At 54.3% G+C, this 14017-nt stretch overlaps 1 protein-coding gene across 1 annotated transcript in view; it reads right to left on the bottom strand.

Moving 5' to 3' along the window:
- The window catches only part of NHERF2 (NHERF family PDZ scaffold protein 2), a 39766-nt gene that overhangs the window by 7904 nt on the left and 17845 nt on the right, over positions 1-14017 (bottom strand). Inside the window, exons 3-4 of the mRNA XM_010209140.2 lie at positions 4395-4571; positions 1030-1183 (exon numbers count right to left, since the gene is read on the bottom strand). Coding sequence (XP_010207442.2) covers positions 1030-1183; positions 4395-4571 — 331 coding nt within the window. The remainder of the gene's footprint in view (positions 1-1029; positions 1184-4394; positions 4572-14017) is intronic.

The raw sequence follows: 14017 nt of genomic DNA, 5'->3' as shown, positions 1-14017 counted from the left end.
CATCTCTGACACACGCACGACGATGGCAGCGAGAGCTGAAGAGCCAAGGCAGGAGCATCCACCACCCACCCACACCCCCCTGCACGTCCCTGGCCCCGGAGACATCCCCACCCCAGGGAACAAGGGCTCCTTTATCTCTCGTGCCAGCAGACAGCTCTCGCCCCAGCTCCCCCTCGAACCGCCGCGGACCATCTGACACCGCTTGCGCCCCGTGCGCTTCTCAGCATTGTTTGACCTATTTCTTGGGACAAATCTCCCCACTGAGCACCCGAGGGAGCCCGGGTGCAGATCAGATAAGGAACAGCTCTGTTGGGAAACAGAGCTCCCCATTCAGCCGGGGCTGGGAGCTGCAGCACGCCAGGTTGGGGAGTGGACAGGTAGCTTTCTCTGCCAGGTTTCAACAGCATGGAAAACATTTCCTGCAACAGCCGCCCCTGTGATCACCACGGCTTGAAAGCCTTTCCCCTGTACGCACACGGTGCTGGCTCCGGTATGTCTCAATGCGTTGCTACAGCAAAGAGGAACGGGGGGTTTATTGCACTCGCCCTCCTGAAATACAGCTCAGCACCTCAAGCAGCCTGCTCTGCTGCCCCAGACCCCACAGATTCACCCATTCCCACACCAGACACCCCTCCCCCCTCAAGGTGTAGGTGCTACAGTTGGAAATGGAGGGGCCCGAGGAACAGCCAGAGAGGCTTCCCAGCCTTGGCCAGATAGACCAGTCCCATCTGAGCATCCGTCTACAAGCTCATCGCTCACCAAGTGCCCACCTCCCCCCACACTCTGCCTCAGATGCTTTATGGCAGCAAGTTCCTAAGTTAATTACTCACGGTATAAAAACAACAAATTGGGTTTTGGCTAGATTAGGAAATATTCTCACCCTTTATAAATAGCTGGGTGGTGCTCAGGAAACTATCAAGGGATGAGACAGAAGGGAAACATGACTCTCCCTCACTTCTGAAATCCCACCCATGACACAGTGAGTCACAGGAATGCCTTAGATGTCGCCCAGAGAAAGCGAGGTCTCACCTTTGGTGTGCTCCTCCGTGGGGGTCACCCCCAGCTTCTTGAAGTATTCATCTGTTTCAGGGTCCACCACCAGCAGCCTGGCTTCGCTCTCCCTGGACTTGATGTGGGATACCACCTCAGAGTGCCGCAGGCCCTCCACGTTTATCCCGTTCACCTGCAAAGCAACGGCATCAGAACCCCAGTCTGTGACTCCACAGCAGAGATGCTAGTCCCAGCTGAGAGACCCCCAGAGCAGCCTCCTCAGCCCCCAGGGGATGTGGGTTCCTTTTTTAACTCCTGTTTGGATGATAAGAAGGATGCAGGCTTTTTCCTTCCCCTTCTTGAGCCAGACACAGCCTCCTACCGACCCCCACTCACCCAGTGCCTCTGCCAGAGCATCCTTTGTGTTGCTACACACCCCCACCTCCACCACATCCCAAAAATCTCAGACCCCAGACTCTGCCATCACCTCACCCACCCAGGTCCCGCTGAAACACTCTGCCTGCCCTCTTTAGTGACTGCAAACTCAGCCTTCACTTTGGATACAGCCAAGTCATGCCAGGCTGCAACTACATGCACAGGCAGTGGACTGCGTACCACCGGTGTGTCCTGCTCCCCAACCCTGCCCAGACTGCTGTGGTGTCATCACACCATCCTTCAGCCCTCTGTGATGGAAAACCAGGGATCCCTCATGTCCCTGCCAGGCGAGGGCCTGTGCTTGCTGCTGGGATTCATTTCTCCCTTCCCTTCCTTCAAGCTGGGAACTGCCAGGGAACGTGATCCTCCGCTCCCCATTGTTCCCTGCACCAAGGGAACAACTGTGATTTCATTTTGAGGCATTGTTTGGGTGAGGAATGAATTGCCCTTTGTCCCACAGGGGAAGGTCTCTGCAGTGCCCAGCCCCTTGCTTGCTGGACCCTCTTTTCATGTGATAAAACTCTTCTCAATGCTCCAGCCCCTCTCCAGCAAAGCTGAGTCCACCCTTCACCTCCCATCCTGCCTTTAGCATCCATCTGCACTAATTCAGCTTGGACAGAGAAGGGCAGAGAGTGCTGGTGATGCAGAGATCACGAGGATCAGAGTAGGATCAGAGCACTCTCCTCTTAAAATGAACAACCCATTACTACAGCTTTCTGAAAAAAAATCAGAGACTTCAGGAATCTGCCTAGCACAGAAGGGCCTTCGTTAGGAGAAGTGGAGAGCAGGCTTTGGTTGTTTTTCTAAGCCCCATGTGAGGTTAGAGCTGCATGCTTTGGACGCACATGGCTGCTCTCCTGCAGGGTTACGGCTGTCCAGGATCACCAGCACCAACACATTTTCATTCCCCCTCCCCTGCCTGCAGACAGACAAGTGCCTCTTCCCATGTCAGGCCCCAAAGAGCAGAGCCCACTGATGCCAGAGTCAAGGAGAGGGGCAACCCTGACCTGGCAGCCCCTCAAGGAGCTGAGCTACACCAGCATGGCATTGGCCCAGCAGCTCCCAGGACGCTGCAGCCCATCGCAGGGAAGTGGGATGGCAGATGAGGCTGGTCCTGGCCCAGCCATCGACCCTCTTGCTGCGAAGTCCCCCTATTTCACAGTGGGGATGCCACCTCTGGGTTGTGCTGAGGCTCTGGAGGAGGGTCTCTACCCCACGACAACCTCAAGACAATAAGGCAGGTGAACACTGCAGAGCCAGCTCCAAACTTTGGGTTCCTCTTTGCGTTACACATGCCTGAACATAAACCTGGGGCACAAGCAGGCCCTGAGGGCCAGGGCAAGGACCGGGACAAACAGGAAGCTACCCTCCCCAAGCTTTGCATCTCACTGGCAACCTCAGCTGTGCTGGCTTGTAACCCCTCTCTGTTCCCAGCAGCATCCTCCATCCACTCCAGTTCATGCCCAGTGCTCACCCCTGCTTGGCCAGGAGGTGTGGGGCTGCTCTTGCCCTGGCCCCAGCACGCCCAGCCTGCCCACAGCAGCAGGGCTGGGGGGCATCAAATATTTATCAAAGCCCCAAAGAGCGAGTAAGGAGGGGATAGGGTTTCCGAGCTCGCCAGCTCACCCCTCACCGCTTTGTGTGTGCCAGGCACTCTGCCAAGCACCCATCAATAAATAACACAACCCCTCGCCGTGACACCGTGCTGCCGGGAGCTGCTGCTGCTGCCCTGCTCCCAGTCCCGGCCCCACGCTGCTCCCAGCATTAAACTTTCAGGTGCTAGGAAGAGGCAGCAGCTCCCACTGCCTGGGGAACAATTATTCACAGGGCTGGAAAGCAGAGAAGTGCTTTGGTCTTAGGATTTCCCCATCTCTGCAGGATGTGAATGTTTTCCTTTGGAAGGGCAAATCGCATTCCCCTCTCTGAGCTGCTGGTGAGGGCCATGGTTTGCTCCCCATGGGTTCCCCATGCTTTGGGGTTCACTCTCCTGAGGAAGGGCCACCCATCACCCTGAGCAGGGGACATCTATGTGCTCCTGCAGTGGAAGGGGTGATGGCTGCCATGCCTGGGGCTCCAACTGCTAGATCAAGCCCTGCCTGTCCCTGTGCTCAAAGCACAGGCAGCTCTGGACAGGGGAACTTCATTCTTCAGGAGAAACACAAGACACAAAAACTGAAGGGAGGACTATTCCCACACGTGTCAAAACTCATGTCATCCAGCATTCAGTGACTGCTCCCCATCTTTCATTATTTCATGTCTGAAAGTCTCTTCAGAGCTTTGTCCCCTCTTTTTACTGCCTGGCAGCACATCACCTTGGCCAGACAGCACTGACCAGTTCCCATACCGGCAGCAGGATGCCAGACTGAAGGGTGGCTGTGCAGGAGGCCACCCTCTCCCCTGTGTTGATCCCCAATATCTCCCCACACATTTTGGCAGATCCAGCTCCAGCACTGAGTGGCACCAGGCAACACCACTGAGTGTGGGGCTCACTGTGCTGCAGGGGAGGATGGGCACCCACCAAGCACCCCACCTGCTCACAGGATCCCACTGTCTGCCCCGAGCCACTCAGAAAGGCACACAGGCAACAGTTCACCTGCTCCAACCCTCTTCCTTGCCACCCAGAGCCACCAGCAGCATCTAGACTTCGGTGCTCACAGGTGTCTGCTTGGAATCAGCTGCCAAAGGACCACAAAGCCACTGCCTAAGCACTCAAAGGGGTCCTATGGCTCCCTATCACAGAGCATCACAGGAGGGATCTGATGGAAAAGGTCACAGCATGTGGGTCCGTCTCAGTTTCAGGCTTTCCTGAGGGACCCACCGCTCATGCTGTCCCACTCCCCTGGGGAGATGAGGCCAGGACCTGGCTGCTCCTGCCAAGCTGGGCAGGACCGAACATCCCTGTGCAGCACGTGCTGAGGAATGCCCCAGAGGCTGCACAGGCAGGGAGGTGCCAACCCCTGTGCCCTCACCTCCACCAGCCGGTCCTGGGGCCGCAGCCCCGCTCTGGAGGCCGGAGAGTCGGGGTCGACCGAGCGGATGAACTGCCCCGGCCGGGACTTCTCACTGTGCAGGTTGAAGCCGTAGCCACTGGGGCCTTTCTTCAGGTGGCAGAGACGTGGGCACAGCTCCTTCTGTCCGTTTAAATCCTGATGAACAGAGAAGGGGTTGGGAGAGACAAAACACGGGGGTTAATTTATAGGTTTGGTTCTGCTCTAAAGCAGATGCAACCATAAATAAAGCTACCAAGGAAGCACCATATCTGCACCCTGTCCTCCCATTCCTCTGAACAGGGACAGATTAACAAATGAATTTCCTCTCATTGAGTCTATTTTAGAAAATCAATTGTCCAAAACCATTCCAGAAAAATTAAAGCAAAACAAAAAAATGCATTTCCTTGACCAGAAGTAGCCCAGATAAATTCCACCCATACACCATGACTGAGCCCCACAGCCCTGGGCAGGGAGGAGCCAAACCCAAGAGCCCAGGCAAAGCACACAGGCTCACTGAGACATCGGATTAACCTCAGTTATTTATTTAAGGCAGCGCCGTGCCCTTGGTCTCGGTACCATCAGCATCACCCAGAGGTACAATCACCTTCCAGTGCTGGGGCTTTGGGGCCAGGGGGATGAACCCCATGCACAACAGCTCCCTGCAGCATGGAAAGGCTGAGCTTGCTGCAGGATGGAGGGTACAGGAGCATGTGAGGACTTTTGTGCCTTCCCCTGGCCCGTGGAAAAATGCTTTATGGCTACTTGGGCTTTTCTCTGGGTCTGCAGGACCTTTTACATTCCCTTGGATGCTGCTCTCCTCACACCAGCCCCCACACAGCCCCTTACAGCCCATGCACAAGGCAGCAGCAGCTCGCAGCACAGCACTGCACCCTGGCAAGAGCTGCCTTGGAGACAGGGGTCTTCATTCTCATCTGTGCTTTAAGCAAAATATCCCCACGGCTGAGTTTTAATCTGTCATTAAACTGAATGCTGCTCCTCTCCTGCCCAACAGACTTCATTTTTTTCACATCACATTTATGGTGAAATCTCATATGGCCTTTCCTTTCCAATTACAGTCTACACAGCATTTTCCTCTGTGTTCCCATCTTTGCCAAGAGGTACACTGAAACACCAAACCTGCACTTCTTTCTCCTCTCCTGCCACATGCCCAGAGATGTCTTAGAATTATAAAATTGTTTGGTTGGAAAAGATCTTTAAGCTCATGGAGTCCAACCCCTCCCCTCACACTGCCAAGCCCATCCCTAATCCACATCCCTCAGCAGCTCAGCTACATGGCTTTGCAACATTTCCAGAGATGGGGACTCCATCACTACCCTGGGAAGCCTAGGACAGTGTCCAACAATCCTCTCAGTGAAAAAGTTCTTCCTAATGTCCAATCTAAACCTCCTCTGGTGCAACTTGAGGCTGTTCCCTCTTGTCCTGTGACTTGTTACTTGGGAGAAGATACTGACCCTCACCTCACTCCAACCTCCTGTCAGGGAGTGTAGAGAGAGACCATGTCTCCTCTCAGCATCCTCTTCTCCAGAGTAAACACCCCTCAACTGTTCCCTATCAGACTTGTTCTCCCAATCCTTCACCCACATTGTTGCCCTTCTCCTCTGGCTCCTACAGCCTGTGTGGCTTTGTGCTGGGACTGCCTGTGCCAGTGGCTCCTTGCACTTGCAGCACCTTGGGGTTATTTCTGCAAAACACCCTCAATGTTGCTTAAAAGCTGCTTCCTCTCCAAGAAGGCCTGCAAGAGCTGAAGGCATCTATGGCTGGTGCCCAGGAGACACGAGGGCCCTGGGGACAATGCCAAGGGGCCCCAGCTGCACATGGACCCTGTATGGCAAGAGCCAAAGCAACCAAAATGTGTTCCCATTGCCACCGTGGAGCCAGACTATCCACAGGGCCCCTTTCTGCCCCAAGGACAAGGAACTACTGGTGATTTTGGGCCTCTACAAGTCACAGTGGGGCTAATACAGAAGTCAATGAAGAGCTGAATAAATTCTCCAGCGCTTGCTGACTTCCTGGCTCCCCATGGGGACAGCAGTGACCTGCCAATGCCAGCCCTGAAGTCACTGCCTGATGCTCACAGGAGGAACACAGCCTGCAAGGGAGCTGACGAGAGGGTGGCCAGGCACTGTCAGCAAGCTGCCAGCTCCTGCTGCCTGGCTGTCACCACTAAGTCACTTTGGGGCTGATTCTGTCTCCGTTGTCCCCTCAAAGAAGAGATTTTCTGGAGGAGCACCATGCAGGCACAAGCAGAACATGCCTTCCCCCTTTGGCACGGCCAGGGAGCCACCAGGTGCGGACTGGGATGGAGAGAGCAGCCCCTCAGCACCCATCTGCCTCCAGGCACCACTCCCTGCTCAGCACCTCGGGCACCCCATTAATGCAAACAGCCAAACACGAACAATGTTACTCACTGCACATCTCTGTGCCCATCTGGGTTCTCTACCTGGAAGAGCTCATGGCCAGAGGACCCTCAGGCACAGGGCATCAACCACCACCTGCCTGGAGCACAGCCACACCTGCCTCTCACCCAGCCGGGGTGACACTGCTGGCAAGGGACAGAGGCCATGGATGACAGGAAGTAAACTCAAATAATCTCAGCAAGAAATACTCACTTCGTGCCACGGAGAGCACGTGCCCCCGTGTCACAAGTTGTGACTGCTTTGCAAGCAGGGGCTCTGGATACCCCCAGCGCCAATTGCCTGTTGCAGGCCTTAATGCAACAGGATGAGACCTGGGGATGGGGCAACTGGAGGTAGAAACCTACCACAACTGCTTCACTGCAGGAGAAACCCCCCCTTCGCCCTATCTGGCCCTTGCTTCAACCCCACGTGCACCCGCCGGATGGATAGGAAGTAAATAAATCCCTCAGCACGGCTCTGCTCGAGCTGCTTATGAAATACTCAAGCTGGTGGGGCACACAGTGGGTTGGAAAAATTCAGAGGGTGACTCTGGCATAACTGCAGCCTCCATCCTCATGTGGCCCTTTGTGGGGAATGCAAAAAAAAGCCACTTTTCTCTCCAATACTTCAGGCTCCACCTCCCCAGGGCACTGCCCACACCAAACCACCTTCTCCACTCCTTCTGCAACAAGCTCCCTCAAATCCAGCCCCTGCAAGGCTGACCATCCAAACCTGCCATGGACCCCTAGTCCCACCAGACCCTGAAACAGGGAGGCAAGAGCAAAGCCTTCCCCAGGGCAAAGCAAGAGCTGGAGCTGCTCCTGCTTGCACTTGGATTGCATTCACAAACAGTGAACAATGAGATCGGTCCCAGAGTCCTGGGGCAAAAAGCTGGGGGAATTTTAGCTGTGGCTGTAACGCCCAGGAGGGATAGCAGTGGATTGGGACTCAGATCCACCTTGACCAGCTCCATCCCAGCACTCAGGAAAAGAACTATGTGAGATGACCAGTCCTCACTGGCTGCCAGGTCAGAGCCATCCACGATGCCACTGCTCCAGCACACGTTGGTCACTCCAACTTCTCAGGGCCAGAGCACCAACTCTTCAAAAAGCGCTTACAGCCGGGAGCTGCTGTTGGCAGCGCCTGGCACGAGCACCAGGGCTCACTCGGACCAGCTGCAAACCGTACCTGAACATTTGCACATTAACTTGGCAGTGCCTCAAAAAAGCATGAGGGAGCTGCAAGAACAACCTTATTGACTGCTCATATGCTGCAGCTGAGCTTACAGGGCATGGGGATGGCACCAAGACAAGTTTTGGAGGAAAGGAGGCCCACAGGCACCTGCCTGGTGAGATGCTCTTGACATTGACAGCTCAATGCATTGATTGGTTCTTGAATCACCAGTGCAACGTTCAAATCACCAGTCCAACATTCACTGATGTTTAAACTTGCCTCCTGCCAAAACAGCCCCTTGGCTGCTGTACTCCCAAAGCTCTCCAGCTCCCACCTGGCTCAGCCAGGACCAGCAGCCCCTCTGCCTGCCACTACCCTCCTCTGCATCCTCTCTCTCTGCAGATGTAGCATGCCTGTGTTTTTCCCATGGCCCTGGAGCACTCAGTTCACTCTATCTGCAAACATTTCCAGCTTGCCCTGGAGTTCTTCAAAAACTGAAAACAACAGGAAATGATTCAAGCGGCCAAAGAGGGTCGAGTCCGGGCGACCTTAAAGGATGCACAGGGCTCCGTACCGCGAGGAAAAGGGGGCACGTCTCAAGCAGAGGGGAATGTGTCTGGGATCACCCATTCGGGTTTAGAAACTTCTCTAGACGATATTCCTCTCGCTGCATTTTCACGGGATCACTAGCACAAAAGCACTGAGAAATCATTGGGTAATGCCATGCCAGGGCTGCCGTCCCAGCGCGGGGATCCCCAGGGCTCAGCAGGGGAACCGGGGATCCAGCCCCTCCGCCTTCAGGGGATTCCCTGGGGTTGCCAGTGAAATCGAGTTACTCAATAAATAAACCACACAGGCGGAAAGCTTGGTGTGCAGGATCCCTTTGGCTGCGAGGGTGGGAACCGGTGCCATGTCTCATCACAGCTTGCTCTGCACTCACCGCAAAATCTTGAATTCGAGGTCCTTGACTAAATGAATTCAAGACCTCTGTTTTGAAAATATATAAATAATCCCAGTTCAGCATCTGCCTGAGCAGAAACCCTCTGGCACAACTGCTTATCCTCCTGCAAGAGATGATCCGAGGCTTTTGCTGGGCTCTTAAACCTCCTGCATAACGCAATCCTCGGCCACTGGAAAAATTGGGTCTTAGACCACAGCTCTGACAAGCCCCTCTCTGGGATGAGGCAAACATTGATGCTCCCCTCACTTCACCCAGCCCCGAGCACATGCCCAGACACTTGGCACTTACATGCTCTGTTGACACGGAGCTGCTGCATCTCTTGCCAGCTCTGCTATTTATTTTCTTTCCAACTGGTGCCAACGTTTCCCTACTTGTGTTCTGGGAAGATATTTCCTAAGCTCCCAGGGGGATTTTGCCTTTGTGAAACCCAAGCCTTATGATGACAAGTTCCCTACAACAGTGGCACATTATCTGGGCTCCTCAGAAACCCCCCAACACTCACCCCTGCAGAAATGCTCCAGTATTGCTCTGAGGAGGTTTTGCCACCCCTTCACACACCAAAAACATAAAAGCCAGTTTGGGAAAGTTAGGTTCACATGTTTACTAGGAAGTCAACAAAAAACAACTGTATTTTTTACTCATTTGCACAAAAAAACAGTTGCATGCCAAAAAAAACCCCGAACCCCTTGCAAAATGAAGCCCTCTTTTTTCTTTGGGAATCCAGACACTACCAGTGGCCACTGATTTAATAAGTTGGACTAAGAAGCAATGGCACGGCATGGCCTTGCACACTGCACCTACAGCCATTCACAGGTACACGTGTGCATGTGCAGGTGAATGCTGCAGGGATGTGCATTGCCACACCAGCCCCGGAGCTGCTGCTGCTTGAGGCAAAACATCAGCGTTTTAGTAGGAAAAAGGTTTCGGAAACGCTGTTCAAGCTGGTCCATTTAAAAATGCACAAACAAGACATTAAATAACAATGAAACCCTTTGAATAATAATAATTAAAAAAAAAAAACCACACAAATAATGGTTGGGTGTTGCCAGCTCTCACAATCTCCTTGCAACTCTTGAAGCATCTGATTATTTGTTTTCCCTTAAGAGTTTCCAGTGCCGCTGCTAGGCTACAGGGATCCCCAGAGACACCTCCTGGCTCACTGGGGACCCCAAGGGATGCCCCTTGGCTCACTGGGATGTCACAGCATAATTCTCCATGCAGGTCCCTACAGTGATCAGGACCATTCCCATTTTGTACACCTCGATGTTTCAGGCACACTCCACCACGAAGCCAGTACCATAAATGTCATTGACTGATTAACAAGGGGCTTCCGTGCACTTAATTACTACGTGTCAGCTTCCATGCAAGCAGAACGCACTTGCAGAAGCACCAAACCAACAGCACTTTGGTCTTTTCTGTTTCCCGAAGCATAAACTCACCTCCCAGATTTCAAGGGACAGCAGAGAAGCCCCCTGTGCTCTGTTGTCCAAGCTAAAATCTATCTCTCCCTAGAAAGCCTCTCCCTGGTTCCAGAGCCCATACACCAGCCCAGGTTCAAGGCCACAAGCCCACTGATGTCTTAACAGCACAGCTGACCCAGCCCCAAGCTCTAGGGCTGCCCAAGCAAATGCACACCCATGATAGGCTAAAAATGCCTTATTCCAGGGATAAGCCACCAGTGCCAGCACAGACACCCAGCTCTCCCAGGTCCTCCAGGAGAGGAAGAGGAGAATGACCAAGCACACCACATGCACAGACACACAGCTAGTCTAGTGGCCGAGGCCAGGTCAGTACCATCTGCTGCAGGAGCCCGGTGGGTCCCAGCGAACCGTGAGGCTGAGCAGCCCCTGCAGCCCAGCATGCAGAAGCCACGATGCCTCTGTGCACCTCAGCACAGGAGTTCACCCCATGAACCCCACCGAGGCTGAAGGGATGCTTCTCAGCACAGCCAGGAAGCACATGATGTCCCACAGCAGTGTCCCATGGCAGCACCACTGAGGGAGTTGGAGCCCCAGCCCCACTTATCCCCCAGAACAGGGATTTGCTCAAACTGAGCTGAGCTCAGCTGCCGTGTAATCACCAGAGATCAGAGCTCACCACCTAATCGGCTCAGTGCTGCCCGGGACCACCTCACCCACAGCACTTCATGCCCACTGGCACTTTCAAGGCTGCTTCCAGCACCAGTCCCATCCCTCCGTGGTCCAGCCCGGGGGGCTTTGCCCTTTGCTGGGGACAGTCAAATAGGCTCAATTACTACTGTTAGAAGTCCACTGCCTGGACGCACTCCTAGCTCAGATCACCCTGTGACACCTCAAGCCTTTCTGCCTCTGCTCAGTGGAGCTGGAAAAAACACAGGCAGGAGCATTCTTGCCTAATTTACATTGTTAACATACTTTCTTTCAAGTCAGCTCCCGTGGTGTTTCCTCTCCTTTTGCATATGGTTTTGGTCAGAAAAGAGCTCCTTTGCTCGCCTGCTCTCTGCAAAGAAAACCTCCACCAGCAGAGCCCATTGGGGGTGGGGGACACTGGGCTCCTGCCCTGTTCCACAGCCACTTCAGAACACCGAGATGTTCTCGGGGGACACAGGACACTGCTCAGGGCCTCTGTGTCCATTCCTACTGTCTCACTAACAGACAGGAACTCTCAATCCACTGCACTTTGTCTCCTCTGCTGCAGGCAGCAAGCACCAAGGGATGCTCAGCCACCTTTGGGAGTTGTGGAGGGGTAGACCAGCTCCAGCAGCATGCAATCCCGACTCAAACCCAACCCTTGGCAGGCAGAGCAGCAAGGGCCAACGCTGGGAGCCAGGCAGGAGCTGAACAGGAGGAGAAACACATGTAGGAAGAAGGCCCGGGGCTGCAGCACTGCCAGAACAAGGGGCCCTTTTACACCCTCTTTGACACCGGCACCCTCTCTTGGCACGGTTATACTGGGAGCTGAGCCTCAGGCAAGCTTTAATTGCCACTATTATTACTACAATTTTGTTGGAAGCTCAAAGGCTGCTGCTTTTGCTCAGATTTAGGGATGCACTTAACTTCAAGCAGATGCTTATTGCCCTGATGTGGGAAAGGGAGAGCAGTCCTTCCATCCCTGCCACAAAAACCCGATGTGCTACAAAGAGGAGGAAAGCTGGGAGAAGCGGGAACCCTCACCAGAGTGCCCACAGCCCTGCCCAACACGAGAACCAGGCAGGCTTTGGGCTTGTGCCACAGCCAGGAGCGGGACTGCTGCTTCCATTGACTGCCATGCCAGGGATCCACTGCTTGCTACAGCAGTGCTGGTTTTCATTCTCCTTCCCCCAGGAATGACTCAATTTTTCCCATTAAAGCAGCACCAGAAAGGAGGCTATTGTAGCCCTGCATCCCTCCAGGCCAGGGGGACCTTGCTGACACTTTGCATAGGGGACAGGGCTGACTGCTGATGGCAAATGTCAAAGGAGCCTCAAAACCCAGCCAGAAAGCAGGATTATTGCCCAGCAGCACTGTGAGGGGGGAAAGCAGAGAAACCCCCAGGTTTACACCACGTGGCAAGGACATGACAGCTCTCCCATTGCTGGGAAAAGCAGAGTGAGGGTGCTCCAGGGCTTCCCAACCCCTGTCTGGTCCTCACTGGGGTACTGTGGCCCCCATATGCTGCTGGGAAGGGCTCTGAGGCTCCCTCCCTCCTTCTCCGGCCGCACACGTTTCACCCAGCTCCAAGTCAGCCAGCACTGAATCGTCTCAAACTCCAGATGTTGGCGAAACGCTATAAATAAAGGAGGGGGAAGGGGGGACCGGGCTGGTGGGATGCCAGGCCCACCAAAACACAAGCAGATGCTCCCCTTCCCCACAGGGACAGGCTGCACTGGTCTGTGGCTGGGCTTGGGGAGAAGTGGGGCAGCTCCAGCACCCAGAGGTGCCTCAGCTGGTGAGACCCCCCAGCACCTGCAGAAGGGGGGTAATTCAGCAGTTTTCCACCAGGCAGGCCAGGAATAAATCCTCAGGCAGGACCAGCTCAGTAAACAACTTGCTTCCATTTTTATCCAGCCACAACTCTAATTACCACCCGCCCCGTTAGCCAAAGAGGTGTTTCAGCTCTGACACCCATGGTCGAAAGAGAAAAACCTTACTTTGTTCTTCCAACTGACTCAATAGACTGAGTGACGCTTGCTCTTAAGGCCTGTGGCTTCACAGCATCATCTGGGCAGTGGCAGCTGCTGCCACCACACCACAATAGGGAGAAAGTTTTGGTTGCTTCGCAGGGACGAGTAGGGACTAGAGCAGTGTCCATGGCCATCACTGGCCTGAGAGGAAAGGAGGGTCTCAAACACAGCTGAGCTGCCATGAAATACCTTTTGGCAGAGCCTGCTATCACCCTGAAACAAGTAGTTAGCTTAAATATCACCGGGAGGTGAGGAGGGGCTGCAGGTTCCCCACAGCAGCAGTACAAACTGTGCCACAGTGCCATCGTCCCTTAGTGCCATCATCCTTCACCTAAGTGTCACCACCGACCTGACCTGCCAGGCACCTGGCCTGCCCATGCAGGCTGTCGGCCCCAAACATAAGCTCTGGGCTTTTGGAACTTACTTAAATTGCCTCCGCTATTCAGTTTGCTCCAGCTGGGTTTGAGTGATAGAAGCATCCAACAGAATTTATTTGTTTATGAAGGGCAAAACACACTGAGATGTGCGGTGTTTTCCCCAACAGCCCCAGCGTGCCCATGCCAGCCTGGGAGGGGGCGCTTAGCCAGGCACTGTCCGTCTGCAGAGGGAGCTACTGGAGGAGCAGGGGCTGCACCAGCACACACGCCTCGTGCCCTTTGGATGCGTCCCACAGCTTCCTCTGCCAAGGCACAGCACAAAGGGAGGATGGCAGGCAAGCCGGGAAACAGACGAGCGATCTCAATTAGCAGTGGAAAGAGTCCAGCCACGGGTACCCAGCGGGACCCACAGCCAAACCACAGCTGATATGGTAATTTGGATATTTTCAGTGAGTCTCCAGCAGTGGAAGAGAGCACCGAGTCAAGGGCTGGCTGTGCCGGCCAAGGTCATGCTGAGTCCCTGGTCACGTCCT

Source organism: Colius striatus, chromosome 3 (genome assembly GCF_028858725.1).
Source record: "Colius striatus isolate bColStr4 chromosome 3, bColStr4.1.hap1, whole genome shotgun sequence".
NCBI classification, from domain to species: Eukaryota; Metazoa; Chordata; class Aves; order Coliiformes; family Coliidae; genus Colius; species Colius striatus.
Note: the sequence above shows the minus strand (reverse complement) of the source record. Positions and strands in the feature narration are given on the sequence as shown.